Source organism: Ruditapes philippinarum, unplaced genomic scaffold, assembly GCF_026571515.1.
Source record: "Ruditapes philippinarum isolate M1 unplaced genomic scaffold, ASM2657151v2 ctg8302_1_1_1_1, whole genome shotgun sequence".
Classification (NCBI taxonomy): Eukaryota; Metazoa; Mollusca; class Bivalvia; order Venerida; family Veneridae; genus Ruditapes; species Ruditapes philippinarum.
In genome coordinates, this window is record NW_026861110.1 from 34,349 (window position 1) to 55,802 (window position 21,454).

General features: G+C 34.0%; 1 protein-coding gene across 1 annotated transcript; it reads left to right on the forward strand.

Annotated features, from left to right (window-relative positions):
• Positions 1-25: 25 nt before the first annotated feature.
• LOC132714545 (deoxyribonuclease TATDN1-like) lies at positions 26-16,183 on the forward strand (the record flags this gene model as incomplete). Its single annotated transcript, XM_060697437.1, is given in 12 exon segments — positions 26-152; positions 2,656-2,676; positions 6,003-6,047; positions 6,622-6,671; positions 7,279-7,342; positions 11,736-11,882; positions 12,369-12,411; positions 13,155-13,281; positions 13,999-14,075; positions 15,033-15,103; positions 15,434-15,566; positions 16,079-16,183. Coding segments are annotated over 12 exon segments (974 nt in total), but the record flags the coding sequence as incomplete, so codon positions are not given.
• Between the last annotated feature and the right edge of the window lie 5,271 nt (positions 16,184-21,454).

A 21,454-nucleotide genomic window follows, 5' to 3' on the forward strand; every position in this document is an offset into this window, starting at 1 on the left:
CGACGTGATGGACAGACGGACGAAAAGTATATCTATCACACAAAAAAGGAATTTTGGATGGATGCTTTGGTGGCAGCGGATTTCAATTTACAGCGTCTATCAACACAGATCCAATATGGCTGCGCCCATGAAAAAAGTGTTCAAATTTATCGGTATCTTGCTTTATTTATCAAGTTATAAGTTTATTTTGAATAATTTTCGTCCACATTTAATGTTTTTGATTTGTTTTTTTTTTGTATTTCAAAAGAAAATTAAGTCATGTCAATGTGAAGGAATAGTCTAGAATACATGTGTGCGTTAGTCACTACCCCACCCCCGGAGATACTCAACAACCTTCCTACCTCTCCAAAAACCATGTAAACTGCGTTTTTTTTTTCATTTAAAATATGTTTTGATATTAAATATATGCTTTTAATTCAATTTCCGTCATTTCCCACTGTTATACTCGGTTCCTATGATATCAAGGTATTTAAATTTTCTGTGACTGCTAGTAAAAGCAACACGTGGTGGTGCTAATATTTGTGTAACTTGCACACTATATTCATTTTTATTTGCCAATAAATTTAATTTGGGGAATAATGAATGTATTCATGGCAAGAAAATTATTTTATAAAACCTTCATATTTGACAACCATTTCCTTAATGGTTTTTACACAGTCAATTAAAATATGTTATAATCACATATACTGACATATAGTATATTCATATAGTTCTAATTTTATAGCAAGTTAACTGTTGGAAGTTTTTCACAACTTAACTTGAAAGTTTTGACCGATCTATCATTCCATACTTGCAATTTTGGGGATTACCTTGATACCGTAGTAACGCAATCCGGTCAACTCGTCCCCTGGTCAACTCGTCCTCTGGTCAACTCGACACCTTTTTGGTCAACTCGTCCCCTACTTTTGGTCAACTCGTCCTCAAAGAGTCAACTCGTCCCTAATATGGTCAACTCGTCCCCTACTTTCGATCTATTCGTCACTATTATGTTGTAAATCAATGTCTTGAAATAGTTCTTTTATGTAAAATTAATAATGAATTTGATTGATATCGACATTATTATATTAATAAAATAACGTTTTTTTTACGTTAACTTTTAATGTTCTTTATCTAAGCGCACGTGCATAGCTTTGATGTAAAACTACAAAGACAGGTAAGTTTGCAAACATTCAATTAATGTTTAATTAATCGGAGTTTTAATGATAATTAAAACTAAAGTTAGGTCCAACTCTTTGATTTTTACCGCCTCCCTGAATGGATTAAAGACCCAGGCGACAGATTAACAGAAATTAGAAGTACTAAAAACTTTATGTCGGTGCGTATTGATCTCATTATAGAAGGATCGTGTCAATTAAAAATATGATAATTGTTTGTTGTGAAATTGTCAATATAAATGTTGCCCTGATAAATATAATACTTTATACATTAAATGTTATTTCTATTGATTGTCTTCGTGTCGTTTTTTCTGTATGTAATTTAATCAGAATTATGCATATATACTTATTATTAGATAAAAAAAACTCCAATTATTCGCATACAAAAAGCGTCAAAATATGTCCAATTCAGTAATTTTATAATATATTATTTTAACAGTCTATAATAATTTATGAAATATATGAAAAACAAATAATAATAAAATATAGGGGACGAGTTGGGGACGAGTTGACCAGGGGACGAGTTATCCAAGGGACGAGTTGACCAAAAAGGTGTCGAGTTGACCAGAGGACGAGTTGACCAGGGGACGAGTTGACTCTGAATCCGTAGTAACCTCCTCTGAAATTACCAGACATGGCAGACATTGGAAATAGTTTAAAAAATGTCATTTTTATTGGTTCTTTTGAAATAATTTTTTGACAAACAGTTGTGGAAAAGGTTCACTTATAAAATTGAAAAAAAATCTCATTCATTTATAATATTTATGATTAAATATTTTCCGATAAACGTCAAGTACCGTGATATCATAGAACCCCAGGCTAATACAAAATGATACAAAATTGATACATATATTTGGTAAATATAGCTGTGATATATGTACTTCTTCTTCTTCTTCCAATATACTGGCCACCTTCAACTAACTGAAGTTTACTGCCAGGTAAATGCGCAAGACAGAAAGGAGGAGTAAAAATAGTGAGGAATATATACAGTGCAGGTTAAAAACGGACAAGAGTGTGGGTTAGATATAGAGTTGGGACAGATGAGTACGGAATGTCTCAACAATACCGGCTGACGTAGCATCTGGATGTAGGCTGTTCCAGTCGTTGATGGTGCGTGGGAAGAAGGATTGTTGACAGTACTGTGTACGGCAGTAGGGAATCTTGTAGGATAGGTTGTGTGAATTTCTTGTAGATGTGGAGTGGGTACGGGGTCGGGTTGTGCATATATGGCACAAATATCTAGGGTTGTGACCAATCAACGCACCGAACACCTGTGGTCTAGAAGAGAAATTTCTAAAAAAGACCTGTGGTGACACAGGGAAAAGGCATGGTTATATTATTCAAAATTGAAAGATACTTGATGTAGTTGTACATTTTATGCAGGCTCTTTCAAAGATTTGTTTAATGTTTTGTTTAATTTTGATTTGACATGTACTGATAATAAACTGATTGCGTAAAAATTATACTAGATAATTATTATTTTCGTGTCTGTAATTTTCAGATATTGGTGCCAACTTGACAGGTGAGTTATTTAACCCTTTCCCCCATGAGCATATTGTGAAAAATGGCCATTTTCACTGAAAAGCCTCCTCTTACAAGTTCAAACTGCTATGGAACTATGAAAAATGCTTCAATACTAATCAAACTTGGCACAAATGTTGACTGGACCATTGCCTTTGTAACGACATGCTCAGTCTTAAATTTCCTGTTACCATGGCAACGAGGGGACATCTCAAAATTGCCAAAAATCACTTTTTTGCCTCGATTTTTTCCATCAAAATTTACTTCAAAGTGCTGCAACTTTTCAAGGGATTGAGATAGAGTCAAAGGCATTTCAGCGTTGGTTACACGTTACCTTATGATCAACCTGGGGTCATTTCAAGCCTCTCACAAGTCCAAAATTTTCTTGGCGATGAGGGGGACTCCGCCCTCCTTCAAACCCCCCAAACAGAAGGGGGTACATCCCCCTTCTGGCAACCCCCTGATGTATTATTTGGATGGGGACCGTGCCGAAAAAATGGTCACTTTTTTTAACAACATTTCTCAAACGAAAAACAGTGTTTGGGGTCTAAATCGGACATTTTTTCACTGTTTGAGGCCTCAAAAAGGGGGGGGGCAAAAAGCCGTCGAAACACGCTTATATAAGGGAAAAGGTTAACCCAGGGTTTGAATTCCAGCTTCAATGCATATTGTCAAACTGCAAATAAAGTTTGAAAACTACATCACATCTAAATCTTGAATTTGTGATATTTTTATGAAATGATATCACATTGAATGTGTTTTACAAAAGCACGTGATTTCGCACATATGACAAACAAGTTCATGGGCAAAGCAAGCAGAAATTCCAACCCTGTAAATCCAATTTCTTGAGTTAATTTCTTATGTTGAGAATGCCGGAAACAAAAGAGATTAGTCTTTGCACATCAGTATAGTCTTAACAAGACTCACTACAGAGTTTTTTTCTCTACTTTGGGAATGGTGCCGGTACCAGATTGATTGGGAAAATGCGTTATATTGACTCAAATTGGGAATCTTTAATAAGCATCTTTTCAGCTACAAATCAGATTAGTCATAATGAATAAAGACAGCTAACAGCTTTCACTGTCCAGGTAGAACTATTGAGTGGTGATTTATATAAACATGTTTGATTTTAAATGATTTAAGAGAAATCTCATGGCCTTGAACAGTCATTTTGGGAATTTTCACATTAGAAATTGGGAATTTTAATGTCTTTTTTCCATTGGGAACAGTACCTTTTTCAGGTAGTAGTGATATAAAGAAAAAAAACCACTACAATAGATACAATTGCCTGATTAACTTAATAATGTTATAGTTTGTTCATAGTTACTCTGATTATATTATCTAAAAATACAAAAGTTATCAATAAAGAATACATCTTTTAATTACTTTTTAACCAATAAACATCATAAATTTAATATCTTTATCTGTGATATTATGACATTTAAAATTGTCTTTGGGTGTTTGGTGAAATTAGACCAACCCTGATAAATTCATGTATGCACTCAGACAAATTCAATGTTAAAGTACATGTAGTTCTATGATGATTATGAAATGGGAGGCTAAGTACTTATTGTCATATCAATATTAAGACTAAAAGTGTAACATCAATTTTTATACCCCCGCACAACAAAGTTGTAAGGGGGGTATACTGGAATCAGCTTGTCCGTCCGTCCGGCCGTCCGGCCGTCCGGCTGTCCGGCCGTCCGGCCGTCCGTCGGTTTTTTCTTGTCCGCCCAATAACTTAAGATTCCTTTGACCCTTAGTCTTCATATTTGGCATGGAGGTTAGTCATGATTAGTAGATGACCCCTATTGATTTTGAGGTCACTAGGTCAAAGGTCAAGGTCACAGGGGCCTTGAATTCAAAAAGCTTGTCCGCCCAATAACTTAAGATTCCTTTGACCTACAGTCGTCATATTTGGCATGGAGGTTAGTCATGATTAGTAGATGACCCCTATTGATTTTGAGGTCACCAGGTCAAAGGTCAAGGTCACAGGGGCCTTGACTTCAAAAAGCTTGTCCGCCCAATAACTTAAGATTCCTTTGACCTACAGTCGTCATATTTGGCATGGAGGTTAGTCATGATAAGTAGATGACCCCTATTGATTTTGAGGTCACCAGGTCAAAGGTCAAGGTCACAGGGGCCTTGACTTCAAAAAGCTTGTCCCCCCAATAACTTAAGATTCCTTTGACCCACAGTCGTCATATTTGGCATGCAGGTTAGTCATGATAAGTAGATGACCCCTATTGATTTTGAGGTCACCAGGTCAAAGGTCAAGGTCACAGGGGCCTTGACTTCAAAAAGCTTGTCCCCCCAATAACTTAAGATTCCTTTGACCCACAGTCGTCATATTTGGCATGGAGGTTAGTCATGATTAGTAGATGACCCCTATTGATTTTGAGGTCATCAGGTCAAAGGTCAAGGTCACAGGGGCCTTCACTTCAAAAAGCTTGTCCTCCCAATAACTTAAGATTCCTTTGACCTACAGTCTTCATATTTGGCATGGAGGTTAGTCATGATTAGTAGATGACCCCTATTGACTTTGAGGTCAAAGGTCAAGGTCACAGGGACCTTGACTTCAAAAAGCTTGTCCCCCCCTATAACTTAAGATTCCTTTGACCCACAGTCTTCATGTTTGGCATGGAGGTTAGTCATGATTAGTAGATGACCCCTATTGATTTTGAGGTCACCAGGTCAAAGGTCAAGGTCACAGGGACTTTGACTTCAAAAAGTTTGTCTGCCCAATAACTTAAGATTCCTTTGACCCACAGTCTTCATATTTGGCATGGATGTTGATCATTATTAGTAGATGACCCCTTTTGATTTTGAGGTCACTGGATCAAAGGTCAAGGTCATAGGGACTCTGACTTCAAAAAGTTTGTCCACCCATTAACTTAAGATTCCTTTGACCCACAGTCTTCATATTTGGCATGGATGTTGATCATGACTATAAGGTGACCCCTATTGATTTTTAGGTCACTGGGTCAAAGGTCAAGGTCACAGGGACCTTGACAAAAAAAAGCTTTTCTTCTCAATTGCTAAAGAATGTCCTGTCCGCAATGTATTGATTTTGACATTTTCACATTTGAAGCATGTAGAATATATAACTTAGCAATGCACTGGCTTAGTAACCTAAGATTTGGCAGGGAGGTTGTCCTTGAGCTCTAAATGGCCACTGTTGATTCTGACAAAGTGGTATGCGGGGGTATTCACGCCATGATAGTGGCAGTTCTAGTTTGTCCAGGAATGGACCAGCCTAGTCGATTCAAATCCTAATTTCTTACACTCTTAGAATAGACACTGAGCGGCTTTTGTTTCTAAATTCAGATCCAGTATTTCGAGGTATTTACAGAGGAAAGAGACATCATGAAGGTATAGTAGTTGTATGAATTAATTATTAGTTTTATTCTCTAAATATTATACAAGTAGCCTCTTAAGCTATTTTATAAAGATTGCTTAATGCAGGCCACTTTTGTACTTGCCATTTAATTGTTAGAAAGATATGACGAACCTTAAAGAAATGTTTGGAGTTTTTACTAGGTATTCTTTGTGCATGAATAATATTGTTGGAATTAATTTTTTATCTGTATTCTTGAGTTATTATACGAGAAGTTTTTTAGGTCAGTTGTTTTAAATCTTTTTAGTAAGTATTTCTTTGTGTGTGTATTTGAACCCTTTCTAGTCACCAAATTGGAGTATAGTGTAAAGCCTGAGCCTTCTTGATATAATGGAGATTACAAAACTCAAAAATTCTATGCTCTGAAATGTGTGGCATTTTTAAGCTCCTTTTGAAATACATGTTTACATCCATTTAATATGTTTCTTTTTTGTCATTTTAATGAATTATAAAACATTTTATTAATTCTTTCATTATTTAGCCCTTATTTTTTTCAAGTAATACATTGTATCTGAAAGTTGATTTTGATTTTCAGTTCTTTTGTTTCAGATGACTTTGTTGATATGCTTAAACGGGCAAAAGATGTTGGTATGGAAAAAGTATGTAAAGTTTTCATAATTTTTGAAATATCTAATTTGAGATGAGTATATTCTTTTTCATTAATTCAATTTAACCTATAGCTCTTCAGCGCTTCTTATGTAAAATTCTTCCAAGTATAATTTCCAATAACCGTAAATTATACCATACCCAGACTATGGTATAATTTTCAGTTTTTCTGGGCGGAGCAATAGGTTAAAACAGTAGCGTCATGTTATTTTGATTGACAGCTCATTTTACGTCATTTCTGCTATGCAAATTAAGATCGAAGGAGTAAGTGACCTTTCTTATGCAACCTCACTCGACTTCGTCTCGTGAGGTCAAGGCATAAGAAAGGTCACGTGATTATGGTATAATTTACGCAAACCCAGAAATCGTCAACGCAGCAATTTAAATGGCATTGGGAAAAAGAGTATGAGCTATTTTGATGCTAAGGTTATCTAAACATTTAAAGATGTCAAGATTATAAAAATATTAAAAAGTTGTCAAGGTACAAATTAAATAACATTTAAAAATGTCCCGATTATATAATAACAACCTTTTACATCATGAAAATTAAGTTTTATATCAAACTTTGGTGTACAATACAAATGTATTTAAATATTTCAGATTATGGTAACTGCAGGATGTTTAAGAGATGCAGAAGAAGCTACTAAACTAGTGCAAGAACATGGTAAGTCAAGATCTTAAAGGCCCAACTGCACTATAAAAGCCAGCAGATGGCGCTAGGGCAGGTTTCTTATTAATTTTATGCATGCTTCACTTCAGGGACCCTTTTTCAAAGATTTAAGATTAATTACCAAATGCATTTAAACAACACTTGGCATGTATGTAGGCATATATATTCTTGATACAGATTGACCAAAATTATTCAAAATAAAACTTTGTTAAGTGTGTTTCTGGAAAAAAATACTGGCTGTCAAATTTGAAATTTGAATTTCCATGGGAGGAGCCAACTGATCATTACAGGTCATGAACCTTCAGTAGTAAACAGATGCACGTGGCAGTGTTTATTTCAGTGAGAGAGATTTGTAGCAGACGATATATATTTCAGGGAGGGAGATTTTCAGCAGACGACACATTGGAATGCTGAATACATGATAAGAAAAAACAATACCTTTTACTGATCTTACTTTATCAAAAAGTATTTATATCCAACAAATTTACAATAATCCATTAATCTATGATTTTTTTAAATTTCAAAGTACTTATTCAACTTGTATTTAAATGGTTTAAACTTCATGAAAACAGTAAAAGTAACTTCCAGGTATATTTCATTTACACTATATTTTGTTGTAAATATCTTGTAGTCAAATTTACATTTCACAAAAGTTTATCAGACAAAATGTTGCATTCGTATAAAATTTTTATATATTAATAGTTTAAAAATATTTTAAATTCCTGTCAAGATCATTTTTAGCAGGTTTTTTTTTTTAAAGAAATGTCCCATGTAAGGCACATCCTTTGGATTTGGATATAGTTGTCTGACTTGATGCAGGACACAGTCAGGCATAATTTCCCTTACAGTCAGTTCAACATGTGCTGCAAGCATAAGTCTCTCCTTTCTTTCTAAATATACACTATTGCTCCAAAGTCCCCTTCTGTCGAGCATAGTCCAGTATTTTCTATAAAGTTTTTTTCTTATTAAGTTATTTCCTGGTCTTGCTAAGCGACCATCTCCTAACCAGGCCTGAGGACTTGCAGTCACACAGGGGGAACTAAGACAGTGGTGACAAACATCTGTATTACCGGCAGCCAGTTCAGATGATCCATTTTGTTGATCTGTTGACATCAAGTTTGCATTCTCTTCATGAATTTCTTTTTCACAAACATCTGAGTTTACTGACTTAGTCTCAGTGGATGTTCTGCTCAAATTTTGATACTGGGTACTTGTTGCTTCAGTATCGTCATCACTTGATATTTCAATATCCCACCCATGAAAATTGAATATTCCACAAGTATTTCTTTCTGTTCTTCTGTCATATAAATCACATATCTCTTTTTCTTATTATCCTGTGCCATTTTTTAGAATTCAAATTTGTACAAAATATATAAAATCAGATTATAACAGCTTAAAGATTTGCACTATTTCCCTCCAAAACAAGCATCCTATGTGAATTTTAATTCTACATGGCAGGCCATACAATGAACAATTATACTTCATTGTGACAGCATCTTAATTAGGTGTTGGCAGATTAAAATGTTTCCCAGCAGAGTTTACTGTTAAAACAATGTGAAGCTGATATCATTTTCATTTGTGTGAATTCATTAGTAAAGTCAGGTATACAATATAGTGATAAACATGGATGATAACCATAATCAACAAGTTGAAGATCATAATAATGTAATAAAAAGAATACGCTTGGAATTACGTAAGGAGCCAAAAGCCTATCCATCAAATTCTGGTGAAAAAAGACGTGCAAAAAATAAAGAAAATAGACAAAAAAATAGAAAATCAAGAGGCAAATTGGAGTACTATTACAATGATGAGTCAGAAAAAACTGAATTGTTTAACAAAATTGACAAAATAAAATTGTGGAGGACAGTTTGATAAAATATCGACGTTTGAGCTACTCCACAGGCTTTGTGATTTTTTTACTTCTCTGAATTTACCCGTTGAAGATAATGTGACAAATGAAAGTTTAGACTTTGAGCCAGAATATCAATACTGCACCTTGGAAGATGCAAAAACGGAAGACATTTTTATAGGATGTTTATCATCAGTTCAAAAACTTATAACACAAGTACAAGCCCATGATATAAAATGTAAGGAAAGATTAAGTCTTGATAAATCAAACAACAAAAAAATGCATCTGGTAATGACTGCCAATATCAAATGTAAGGAGTCCCATGCCTTGAGCTGGACGTCCTCTCCACACATGGGAAACGGAAAGTTTTTAGCAAGTTACAAATTTTGTCATGGTTATTTTTCCAGCGGCATACTACCTAACCAATTTCAAAAACTGTGTGAAGCTTCAGATATTGCAGATTTTGGGGAAAAATATATTTCTGAAATGATGGAGACTTACAAAGGAGCTGTAGAGAATGAAGTCTTAGAATCTAAAAACAATGCTCTTCAAGATGAAATTGCCATGACCGCTGCACTTTTGCCTGATGATGAAATACTGACAGGAATAAATATTGTTACTGATGCCCGCCATTGTTGGCGCAAGAATGCAAAGTTCACTGATGTTGTCTGTCTTGGTAAAGCAACAAACAAGTGCATTCAAGTTGAGACAGTCACCAAGTCTGATGATCCCAGCTCTCAACGGCATGAACTTGTAGGAGTACGACGCTTATATGATTATCTTGACCAGAAGGACTGCCCAGTAAACATCCATGCACATGACAACAACAACCAAATAACTAAATATGTCAGAGAAGAAAGAAGCCCAACAACGAATGCAAGTGATACTTGGCATATGACCAAGGGCATAGCTAAAGCTGCAAGAAAAATAACAACAGGCTTCAAATCAACACATGGAGTTGTGTGGCATGAGGAACTGTCTGACAAAGCTGCTGCATTAAAAACTCACACATTCCATTCAATGAAAAACTGCCAAAATAATCCCGAAATTCTACGAAAAAACATACTTAACTTTGTTGACCACTACAAGGGCAGTCACGATAATTGTCTACCAACTTCTCGATGCAAAACAGACCCAAATTATGAATGTTCCAAATACACCATCAAAGATGGAAAAGCTGTTTCTATTCTTACAAATTTTTTAAAATCAATGCCAGTATACAAAGATGCAGAAAAATATAGATACTGTATGGACACTCACTACGTAGAATCGTTTAATAATGTATTATTACAGTATGGAGACAAAAGAATATGTTTTGGATTAGATGCCTACAAAATCAGGATTAACTTGGCTGTCCTTGACTGGAATGAAAATGTGAATCGCCCTCAAACATCAGAAAGACAGATTCCATATAAAAGAGATCCTTCAAGAACATACAGCATTCCAGTGAAAAAAAGAAAAACAACTGACTTCAAAAATAATATCTGGACAAGATGGCTTAATAATGTCTTTTAATTAATCTGATTAATCTGTGAGTTGTATAAAACATCCATTAAACCTCTCCTGTGTAAAATCAGCTGTTTTTGTTTACATTCTCTCTGCAGGTTAACACTGCTCTGCAGGTTAACACTGCATGCTATTTTTAGCTCATGGTTTATAACAGACAGTTTTACATCACTGATTAGTCACACCCACAAATACTCGCTGCCGCGGCAGCGAATGTTGCCCCTTTAACCTTTAACCTTGATAACTGAATCTTAACCTTTAACCTTGATAACTGAATCTTAACCTTTAACCTTGATAACTGAATCTTAACCCATGCGACCAAGATTAGCCGGAACATCTGTGCTATCTGATCATGGTCCTTGCTATCCACTAACCAGTCAGTATATATTTTGAAGTTTTCCTTAAACATAGTGAATGGTTGTGTCACATCAAAAGATGGATAAGCCCATTTGAGATATGTAGCATGGTATGATTAATGATCAGTGACGAGCCTTTTTATAATCAGGTTTCTCTTTGCCTGAGAGATCTTGTCAGAATAAAGAGTCAAAATTTTGTATGTTGGTCATTACTTTTTTTAGTTCAATTAAGATTTTTGTCTTAAAACTAAACAGTTTTTGTCATTCAAATGTAGTTGCAATATATTTACACACTACATTGAATACTTTATAATGGTTTGTATTACACTTAATATTTCAAAAACTGAAATTTAACTCATAACTGTCTGGAACCAAAAGTAATTAGCCTTTGCCACCAATATCGAGCCACGCCCCTCTGCACGTCCATACAATGTGACCAGATTCTCTACTGCTGGCTGACCAACTTTAAATCCATCTTGATAACCCCATATTTGATAATAGACAGTGATAACAATGGATGCTAAACAAGTCCATTTAACAAATTCAGTAGGTAATGGATTAACCAATGAGTTATTGTCTTTACTCAGTTATAAGACTGGTAACTTATAAGACTAGTCTAAATTAGACTAATAATGCTGTATCATCGATAAGAATTTTCACGCCATTCATTTTTCAGAGAATTTATATACAACAATAGGGTGTCACCCAACAAGATGTGGAGAGTTTGAGAAGTCAGGTGACCCAGATGGTTACATAAATAAATTACTAGATATAGCTGCACAGAATAAGGAGAAGATTGTAGCAGTAGGAGAATTTGGACTTGGTTTGTAAATTTTTCCAAAATCCAGTTATTACCTATCATCCATGCATAGATCCCTTCATAACCTTTCATTCATTCAATTATTATAATTATCGGATTAGTGGGTTACAATGAGAATTTCTTCACAAGGTATTTGTTAACTAAAGAATACATGTTAATGTTTGTGGTTAACTGACTGTATTGTAATTCAAATCAATGGTCAGAGTAGAAATTTATCAATTGCATTTCAACAAGGGGGCCTTTTGCTAAAAATGAAGGTCTCCCAACTGTGAGTAAATGTAACATATGGGTGGCAAATGTCACATTATGTTCATATAGTTTGTACTTGTAAGCAATCTTAGGAGTTATTTTTAAAGAAATAGAATAAGGGATGTAATTTTGAGTCTTTTTGATAATGCTATTTTTTTGCCATTTAAAACCTTAATAATAAATATTCCATGAAATAGATTCTATTTGTCTCTATGACAGATTATTTTATATTATTTCCAGATTATGACCGGCTGCAATTTTGTCCAAAAGAAACACAGCTGAAGTAAGTGTTTTTAGTTTTATTGAATTTAAAACCTAATATTGAATTCAAGTACACATTTTATATTTAAATATCAAGATAATTTCTAAATATAATACTTTAAAAGTGTACTTGATAATCATTAAAAGTTAATATATAATTAAATTTTGGAAATTGATGGTTTTAGAATTATAGTTGAATAAAGAAGGAACCAAATAAAATTGTATTATGTAGGAAATTTGCCCTTGTGCATAAAAAAATAAATTACGAAATGGAAACCTCAATATTATAATGGGTATATGGTAAAATGAAAAATATTTTAAGAAGTAGATAAAATTTGTCCTATTTTTGCCTTTGCCATTATAACTTTAGAATGAATATGTTCTGCTGTGAGTTTTAGACTGTCATTTATGAATATAAGGGATTTTAATGGCATGAATGTATGAAAAAGGAATCTTACGGAATAATTGGGGTTCTACACAGATTCTTCCTTGTGCCTGAAATTATGCAATGAGGGCACCTTCAAGTTTTCGTCCCACCGGGAAAGCTGGAAAGTTGGTTGGAAACTTAAACTCAGCCAAAGAAAAAAAAAGACCGGCCAGTAGTATATGGTCTGGTTATGTTGCATGGTTATAAGTCTTTTAATATTCCCACTGACACTAAAATGTCTTAATATATCATATTTACTTTTACTGCCTATTAACTCCCTAGTCAATGCTAGCTCATTCCATTGTAAAAATTATAACAAATATAATGTGTATTTTCAGGTATTTTGAAAAACAGTTTGAAATGGTGGAACAATTACAGCTTCCATTATTCCTTCATTCGAGAGCCGCAGGGCATGATTTTGCTGCAATTATAAAACGTCATAGGGACAAAATAAAAGGCGGTGTTGTGAGTTAAAAATAGCCTGTTACCATAGTTATATTTGCTTATTTAATTATCAAATATTTAAATGCATAGTAAATGATACTGATAACTTAATTGATATGTTTGATTGAATTTAATTTAAGGTAATAGAAACAAGGCAGTAGCACATCAAAATACTTTATTTGATGTGTCAAGAGTTGTTTTTAACTGGAAAGGATGAAGTGAATGCTCATGTCATTTGTAACCTACAGTTCCCTACCTTAGTATAATTAGGGGAACAGGGGATGGTGGTCATGAGTTTTTACCTTCCATCTTTCCCCACACAGTCTGTGCATCGTGTTTGTTTAGAATTCACATCAGAATAGCAGGGTATGTTGAGCAACAGGCAGTGCAGGTGCAGTCACCATCTGACTGTACCTTTAGGGTGAAGTCTTTACTTGGGGTGTGGTTATCCAAAAGTGAAAGCATGTCTACTCTTAGATTAGGGGACAGGAGAAACTATTGTCAGATGCTTGATGGTTTGTCATATGTGACAATAATCTATGCATCCAACAAGAATGATCCAACAATGAGTGAATGATAATGACTAGTCCATTTGATTAATGGCTCTAAACTAATGAAATTCAGATTACCATACAGATACCAAATTTGACTTTACAGTTAGCAATTTACAACAAATATATTCACTCTGACATTTTATTCAGGTGTGGTTGAGTTATACACTTATCTTATTTATTACAGGTGCATTCATTTACAGGGACAAAGGAGGAAGCTGCTGAGATTCTAGACCAGGGACTATTTATTGGAATTAATGGATGGTAATATCCTATTTCAAAATTTCAAAACTTGTTGGTAACTACTATGTAGAATTTCCTTTTGGCATATGCTAGTTGGGTAATGGAACAACATTTAATGAATGCTTAGTTCTTGCATTTTGACTACTAGTATTTATGAATGAACCTCCATTTCATTAGTTATTTATTTATTTTTATAAGGAAAGAATATAGTTATAGCTTCACTTTTGGAAGAATATTGAGACTATTCTACTCACCCTTGTGTCAGCATTAGACTTAGCAATAGACTTTGTAAAGATTTTGCTTGCAACTTCTTATTTTAATAAACTCTGGAGGTATTAGCTTCAACTTCAAATGTGTCTTGACAATAATATTTGTTAATCTCTGACTATCCAAGAACTGTGTCTTTTGTATAGAGTCCCATTTTGTTGGGCCTTTGTGACCTGAAATCTTTAACCCCTTTCTTAAGGTGGGCTTTATTCCCTTCATGGACTTTGGACCAGCTGGCTTAGTGAAAATTGGTGGTTTTACTTAGGTGCCTGCTCAAGCCTGAAATAATGCATGAAAGGCACTAGAGATCATACACTTAGTGTAGTGTCTATGCCAATTTGATTTTAATAAAATCAAATTTAAATTTAAATCTTTCACAGATTATTTTATATCATTTCCAGATTATGAATGAATTATAAATGTTTCTAATTTTTTTATAAATAAACATATTTAAGTTAGCTTGATTGTGATGAAAACTTGAAGCAAATTTAAACCATTCTTTAGTATGCAACCTTGAAGTAACCATTGCTGGTGTCATACTAGAAAACATTGCCAGAATCCAATTACTAGTATTCCAAGCTATTTATAGCATTTTAAATTTGTGGAAAATATATAATAACATAAGATTTGTAAAACTATATACACTTTAATTTTTTTTCAAGCGTTTGATGGATCATAGAATATAGCTACTTAAAATCTATTATTTTTCAGTTCTTTGAAGACTCAGGACAATATAGATGTCATGTGTACAGTCCCAAGTGATAGAATAATGTTGGAAACAGGTATGGTAATAGGTTTACATAGCATACCTACATAGTTGATTTGTTTTTGGCAAGATTTTGAATAACTTTAGAAGGAGGGATTTTTAAATAGTTGAACACAAGTGTTCCACATACAAAATCATATCTTGAAGGTCAAGGTAAAATTTAGCAGACAAGTGTCAAATTTTTTTAAGTACACTGCTGCAAGTCTTGACTGCATTTTTGCCATGACTTGAAGGATTCACATTTTTTTTAATTTCAACAAAACAAAAGCCAACTTATTCAAATGATTTAAGTCAATAAAGAAGAGTTTAGCAGACACACAATTGGGTGGTGTATTTATAATTACAGATGCTCCATGGTGTGATATTCGAAATACACATGCTAGCTCAAAGTTTGTACAGACACAATTCCCTACAAAAAAGAAAGAAAAAATGGAGAAAGGCTTTATGGTGAAAAGTCGAAATGAACCCGCAACTATTATGTAAGTTTTCATATTACTTTTAGGCATGTAAAGGTACACTCATTATCACTCTTGAAACTGTTTTTTTATGATTTTTTAGGACAAGTATAACGATATTTAAGTTAGTTTTATAATGTTGACCATTTACCTAACATGTGTCCACATTAAGTTAAAGTAGTGAACTTAGTCATTTATATTTTTTGTTTAAAGGAGACAAATTTGAAACAAATTTAATGTAAGTAAACTTTGTATTTTTTGTATAAATTGGGTCAAAGATGTTTAAGCTGGAAGTTTGTAAGACTGCGCATTATGAAATATTCAAAATATGTTGATTATACAGAATTTTAGTATAACTTATATTGAATAATGACATAAAAGAAAAGAAAACTAATAAGAAAATGTCTGCTGCTTTTGTAAAGGGAGGTAATATTATTGTGAAAATTAGAAACTATCTATATACATTTATGCACTAACATTTATATCTTTGTTGCTATGGTGACATATTCAGCAAGAATATATCTGTATATTTTCAGTCAAGTTCTAGAAGTACTCGCAGCAGCAAGGAAAGAAGATATCTCAGACCTCTCAAATATTGTTTTTGAAAATACAGAAAAAATGTTCTTTGGAAAAGAATCTTAACATTTGTCTTAAAAAGAGATGGATATGCAATATTTAAGTTTCAGTCATTTGGGAACCTGCTTTTTCTTGATAAAGAATCTGTGAAGAGAATATTGTGATATATATTTTTGGCAAGTTGTTGAAGCCAATTTCTGGCATTTAGAAATGAAAGAAAAATATCAAAATTCATGTTAAAATGTTTCATTACATTTCAAAAGATATTGTGACCAAGACATCTATACATTTACAAGTTATTTATTACAAGTTTAAAATTATACATTTTAAACATCTTTTTACATAATTGTTATAGTCCTCACAACCTAAAACATTTTATTTTATTTTATTATTTTCCATCTTTAGGGAATATTGTCCTTTTCGTTTTTTGTTTGTCTTGCTTTATTTTGTAACTTAACAAACTTGGCATACCTCTTTGCCTTTTTCGTTCTTTTAGTTCTTAGATAGAAAAGTTAAAACTGCTTCAATTCAATATCCTTTTGTTTCTTTAAGCAAGTTTGGTATGTTGCATAAGGATTTATTTAGTAATTTGTCATGTGTCCAGACCGGTCATTGGTGTGCTTTATACACATCTCGTCTTTAGTTCACTATGGCCACAGCCTCATAGTTTTACACAGTAAGTTTGTTCTGTCTTTCTCATTAATGTCATCCATTATTTTAAAAGATAAAGTCACTGCGAGGACCATATGTTGCATACCATATCTCTGTGAAAGTTTTAAGGTTGAAGACTTTCTGCCAGAAATCAGTATCAATTCTGTCCTTGTCAAGCCCTTGGTTGATATCCTTAACTTGCTGGTCAACACAATTTTTACCTATCTCAGCATGTTGTCCTCTTTCTTTATCTATGGAATGTTGTTGCATGTTTGAGCCAAATTCTTCAGTGCAGCATTAGTCCGGCTCTTGTTTGCTTATTCTTGGTCAAGAGCAGAGATCCTCCTTCAAGTGGCATTTTCAGCTTTCCCTTAGCAGCCGTAGTGTAGCCAGTTCTAATGTAAATGTGCTGCCGGGTGATTGAATGCCTGCAAGTCTTGTCCAGATGGGCCTTTTTTAAAGTGAAATTATGCTCATCTAATGTTTGAGAGTTCAGGTAAAAGTCAAAATGAGTTTACATTTCCAATACTTGCTTCCAGTTTCAAAAAACTTTTAATGAATATTCAATAACCCACATGTTGCAAGGAAAAATTTCTATAAATATCCTTCAGAGTATATTGCTCAGTTGATAAAAAAAAAGAGTATTTGGAAGCAGTTTTTCAATTCTTATCCTAAACATATTCTAATTATCAATCCATTAAAATGGTCAAGCTTTGAAATAAATATCTAATTCAAGTCAACTTGACACAACAAACAAATGAGCATAATGTCACTTTAAGTCTACACATGCAAATTTTCCAAGACCTAAATCTTTATCAGATTTTAACAATGTAATCGTTTTGGTTTCTTGTATGAACTTTTTCTTACTAATAATTTCCAATGCTTTATGGTCATTTTCAACAATAACCTTTCTTCCATATGTTAATTGATGAAATTTGGTCATTCTGTATAGGATACTTAATAGTTCCTTTTCTATCATTGCATAATTCCTTTCTGCATTTGTTTAACTACGGCTTGCATATGCTACAGGCTGTCCTTTTTGTAACAATACACATGCAAGACCGGCTTCTGAGGAATCCGTTTGAAGAGTAACTTCAGACTCTGGGTAAAAATATCATAGTACAGGAGCATCGCACACTGCCAGTTTTAGCGTGTCAAACGCTTCATCATGGACTTCTAGAGTGTTGTTGCATCAATTCTTTAGGGATTCTTATTTCTCTCTATTTATTCTGTCCTCTGAAATACTGCATTTATGCGTCAATTGTCTTTAACGGCTCACATAGTTGACTTAGTTTATCTAAGAACTTCGTTAAGTAATTAACGAGGCCTAAAAAACATTGTACAGCTTTCTTGTCTGTGGGTCTTGGCATGTTCATAATTGCGTCTACTTTAGACGGGTCAGGTTTCACCCCTGTGTCTGTCAGCAAATGTCCTACAAACGACATCTCGGTTTTGTGCAACTGAAATTTTTCTTTATTTAGCTTAATATTTTTCTCTAGTAGTTTTACTACGTTCTTGTCATGATTGTGCAATGCTTCTTCGTAAGTTTTACCCTTTCCATAAATGATTATGCCGTCTGCGATCGCTTTTATACCTGGTAGCCATACCAAATGGCATAACAAGCCAGCGATATCGTCGCATTTTGAAAATACTTTTGCAGAATAAGTTCAGACAACACATCTTCAACTACTGGTAGCAGAAAGTGACTTCTTTTCAAGGCAGTGTTCAAAAATTCTGTCATTCTGTCATTTTTGTCTGTGAATTTGCAATCTGTGGCTTTATTTCTTAGCCTCATCACAAAAATGTCAATTGAGTCACTTCTTTGTACCTTGTTCATGAACTGTTATCTAGCAAATATCTGATTTAGTTTTGGTTGCATGTGATCTTTGAACTTTCCATAATAAGTGTTGAGCTTCTATGTCTAAGTGACCCACAGATCTTAATTACAATAAAAATCTGTGAGTCACCATAGCAATAAATATGACATATTTTTCTTCCTCTGATTAAGATTTTAGTGGTCCAGAAAATATAAGTTCAACATTTAATTTAAATTTTTGCCACTGTTCAAATAAATTTGAGCTTTGCCAGTTCATAACTGTAAGATTCATTGTGTTTTTTTTTCCATTTAAAGCAATGATAACTATATTAAATATAACAGTATAATATTAAACATTTTATCCAATATCTAAAAAATTCAGCAATATTTCTTACACCATGTAATATTATGTGGTTTTTGTGTCGCCTCTACGGAGTAGTGACGGAGTAGTGGCGACATATAGGGATCACTTCTCCGTCGTCTGTCTGTCCGTCTGTCTGTCTGTCTGTCTGTCCGTCCGTCTGTCCGTCCGTCCGTCACAAAACTTGTCCGGACTACTCTTCATAAACTACTAGTGCAATTTCATCCAAACTTTACAGGAATGATCAGTACCAAGTCTAGTTGTGCATATTGTCAGCATTTTCAGGTTCAATGATTTTTGTCAGAGTTATGGCCCTTTAATAATTTTTAATTTTAAAGTTTGTCCGGACTACTTCTCTTATACCACTAATGCAATTTCAATGAAACTTTACAGGATTGATCTGTAGCTCAAGTCCTTGCGCATATTGCACGGGTTTTTCCGGTTGAATGATTTTTGCCGAGTTATGGCCCTTTGATAAAAAGGTTTCTTTTTCTGTGTGTTTGCAGATACACAAAAGCTTGTCCGGACTACTCCTCATAAACTACTGGTGCAATTTCATCCAAAACTTTACAGGAATGATCAGTACCAAGTCTAGTTGTGCAATATTGTCAGCATTTTTCCTGTTCAATGATTTTTGTCAGAGTTATGGCCCTTTAATAATTTTTTATTTTTAAAGTTTGTCCGGACTACTTCTCTTATACCACTCATGCAATTTCAATGAAAACTTTACAGGATTGATCTGTAGCTCAAGTCCTTTGCGCATAATTGCACGGGTTTTCCGGTTGAATGATTTTTGGCCGAGTTATGGCCCTTTGATAAAAAGGTTTCTTTTTTTCTGTGTGTTGCAGATACACAAAGCTTGTCCGGGACTACTCCTCATAACTACTGGTGCAATTTCATCCAAACTTTACAGGAATGATCAGTACCAAGTCTAGTTGTGCATATTGTCAGCATTTTCCTGTTCAATGATTTTTGTCAGAGTTATGGCCCTTTAATAATTTTTATTTTTAAAGTTTGTCCGGACTACTTCTCTTATACCACTCGTGCAATGAAACTTTACAGGATTGATCTGTAGCTCAAGTCCTTGCGCATATTGCACGGGTTTTCCGGTTAAATGATTTTTGGCCGAGTTATGGCCCTTTGATAAAAAGGTGTTTTTTTTCTGTGTGTTGCCAGATACGCAAAAGCTTGTCCGGACTACTCCTCATAAGCTACTGGTGCAATTTTATCCAAACTTTACAGAAATGATCAGTACCAAGTCTAGTTGTGCACTGTCCGTCTGTCTGTCCGTCTGTCACAAAATTTGTCCCAACATGAAATTGGCCATCATGAGGCGACACATGTGATTACTGATCGCTCTTGTGTTTATGAGTATAGCAAAAATAGACAACATATAACACTAATGGGAAAAAAGAGACACAAGTGTGTTTTATAACTACAATTATAATACTGGAGGTAAACTTTTAGCAAGAACTGTTGTACCACTTTTAAAGAATGCAGGTGTATACATTAAATCAGTTTCATATTACAATATGTATATAACTTTGGTGCTAAACTTTTAAAAAGATGCTTAACATTCCACTATGTAATTTTAAATAGAAAAAACTACTTTGGGTTAAAAAAATATTTTATCTTGTACCCACCTTCCCTTACAGCATGGGTAGCAGGAGGGGAAACAGCTGGCCCTTGGTAATCAAATTGTTATGTTAATGAAATAATATAGTCCTAAAGTGTTAAACCCTAAATCTTAAATAAGGACTATCACAATAAATGATTTAATTTTCATTATTCATGAATTATAATTTTCAAAAATTATTCCTTATTCTCAGAAGCTAGATGCATAGATATGTTGTATGTTTTGTTTTTGGGTGACACAAGTATATTATTTATAATCAATATAACATATTAAATGAGATGTTCAGATTTTACTACAGTATTATATAACCAGGAAAGGGTAAGAAGAACTTGTCTAGGTATGTCCCGCAATTGCCACAGGTTTTAGATTTCGGTTTTGTTTCGATCTTGGCAGTGCTGTGTTCTGGGTTTGCACGACCATGCCCTCATCCATGTTTTACGTAAAAAACATCTTGTTTGGGTTTCTAATCATTTCCTCTTTTGTCCCATCTTGGTATCTGCATTTGCTTCATGACAAATTGTTCCATGTTTTCATCACCCTTTAAACGCGCGATCTGGGGCTGGCGATGTTTTGTGACTTACCGTATCAATGAAATAGTTATCTATACAAGAATCATCACTATTTTCACTTAAATTGTTCGACAATTCATGAACATGTATCTGTTTGTTTGAACGGCATACTTTTGCCCAATGGTTGTACTTTTTAGTTTTTACATTCCTTCTTTGTGTGATGTCATGGTATGTTCCACAATTTCTACAGGTAGTTGTTTGAGACTTCTTTTTCGTGTCGATCCTGGCAGCGCTGTGTTCCGGTTTGGCACGAACCTTGCCTTCGTCCATGTTTGAAGTAATTTATGTCTTGCTTTTTGGTTT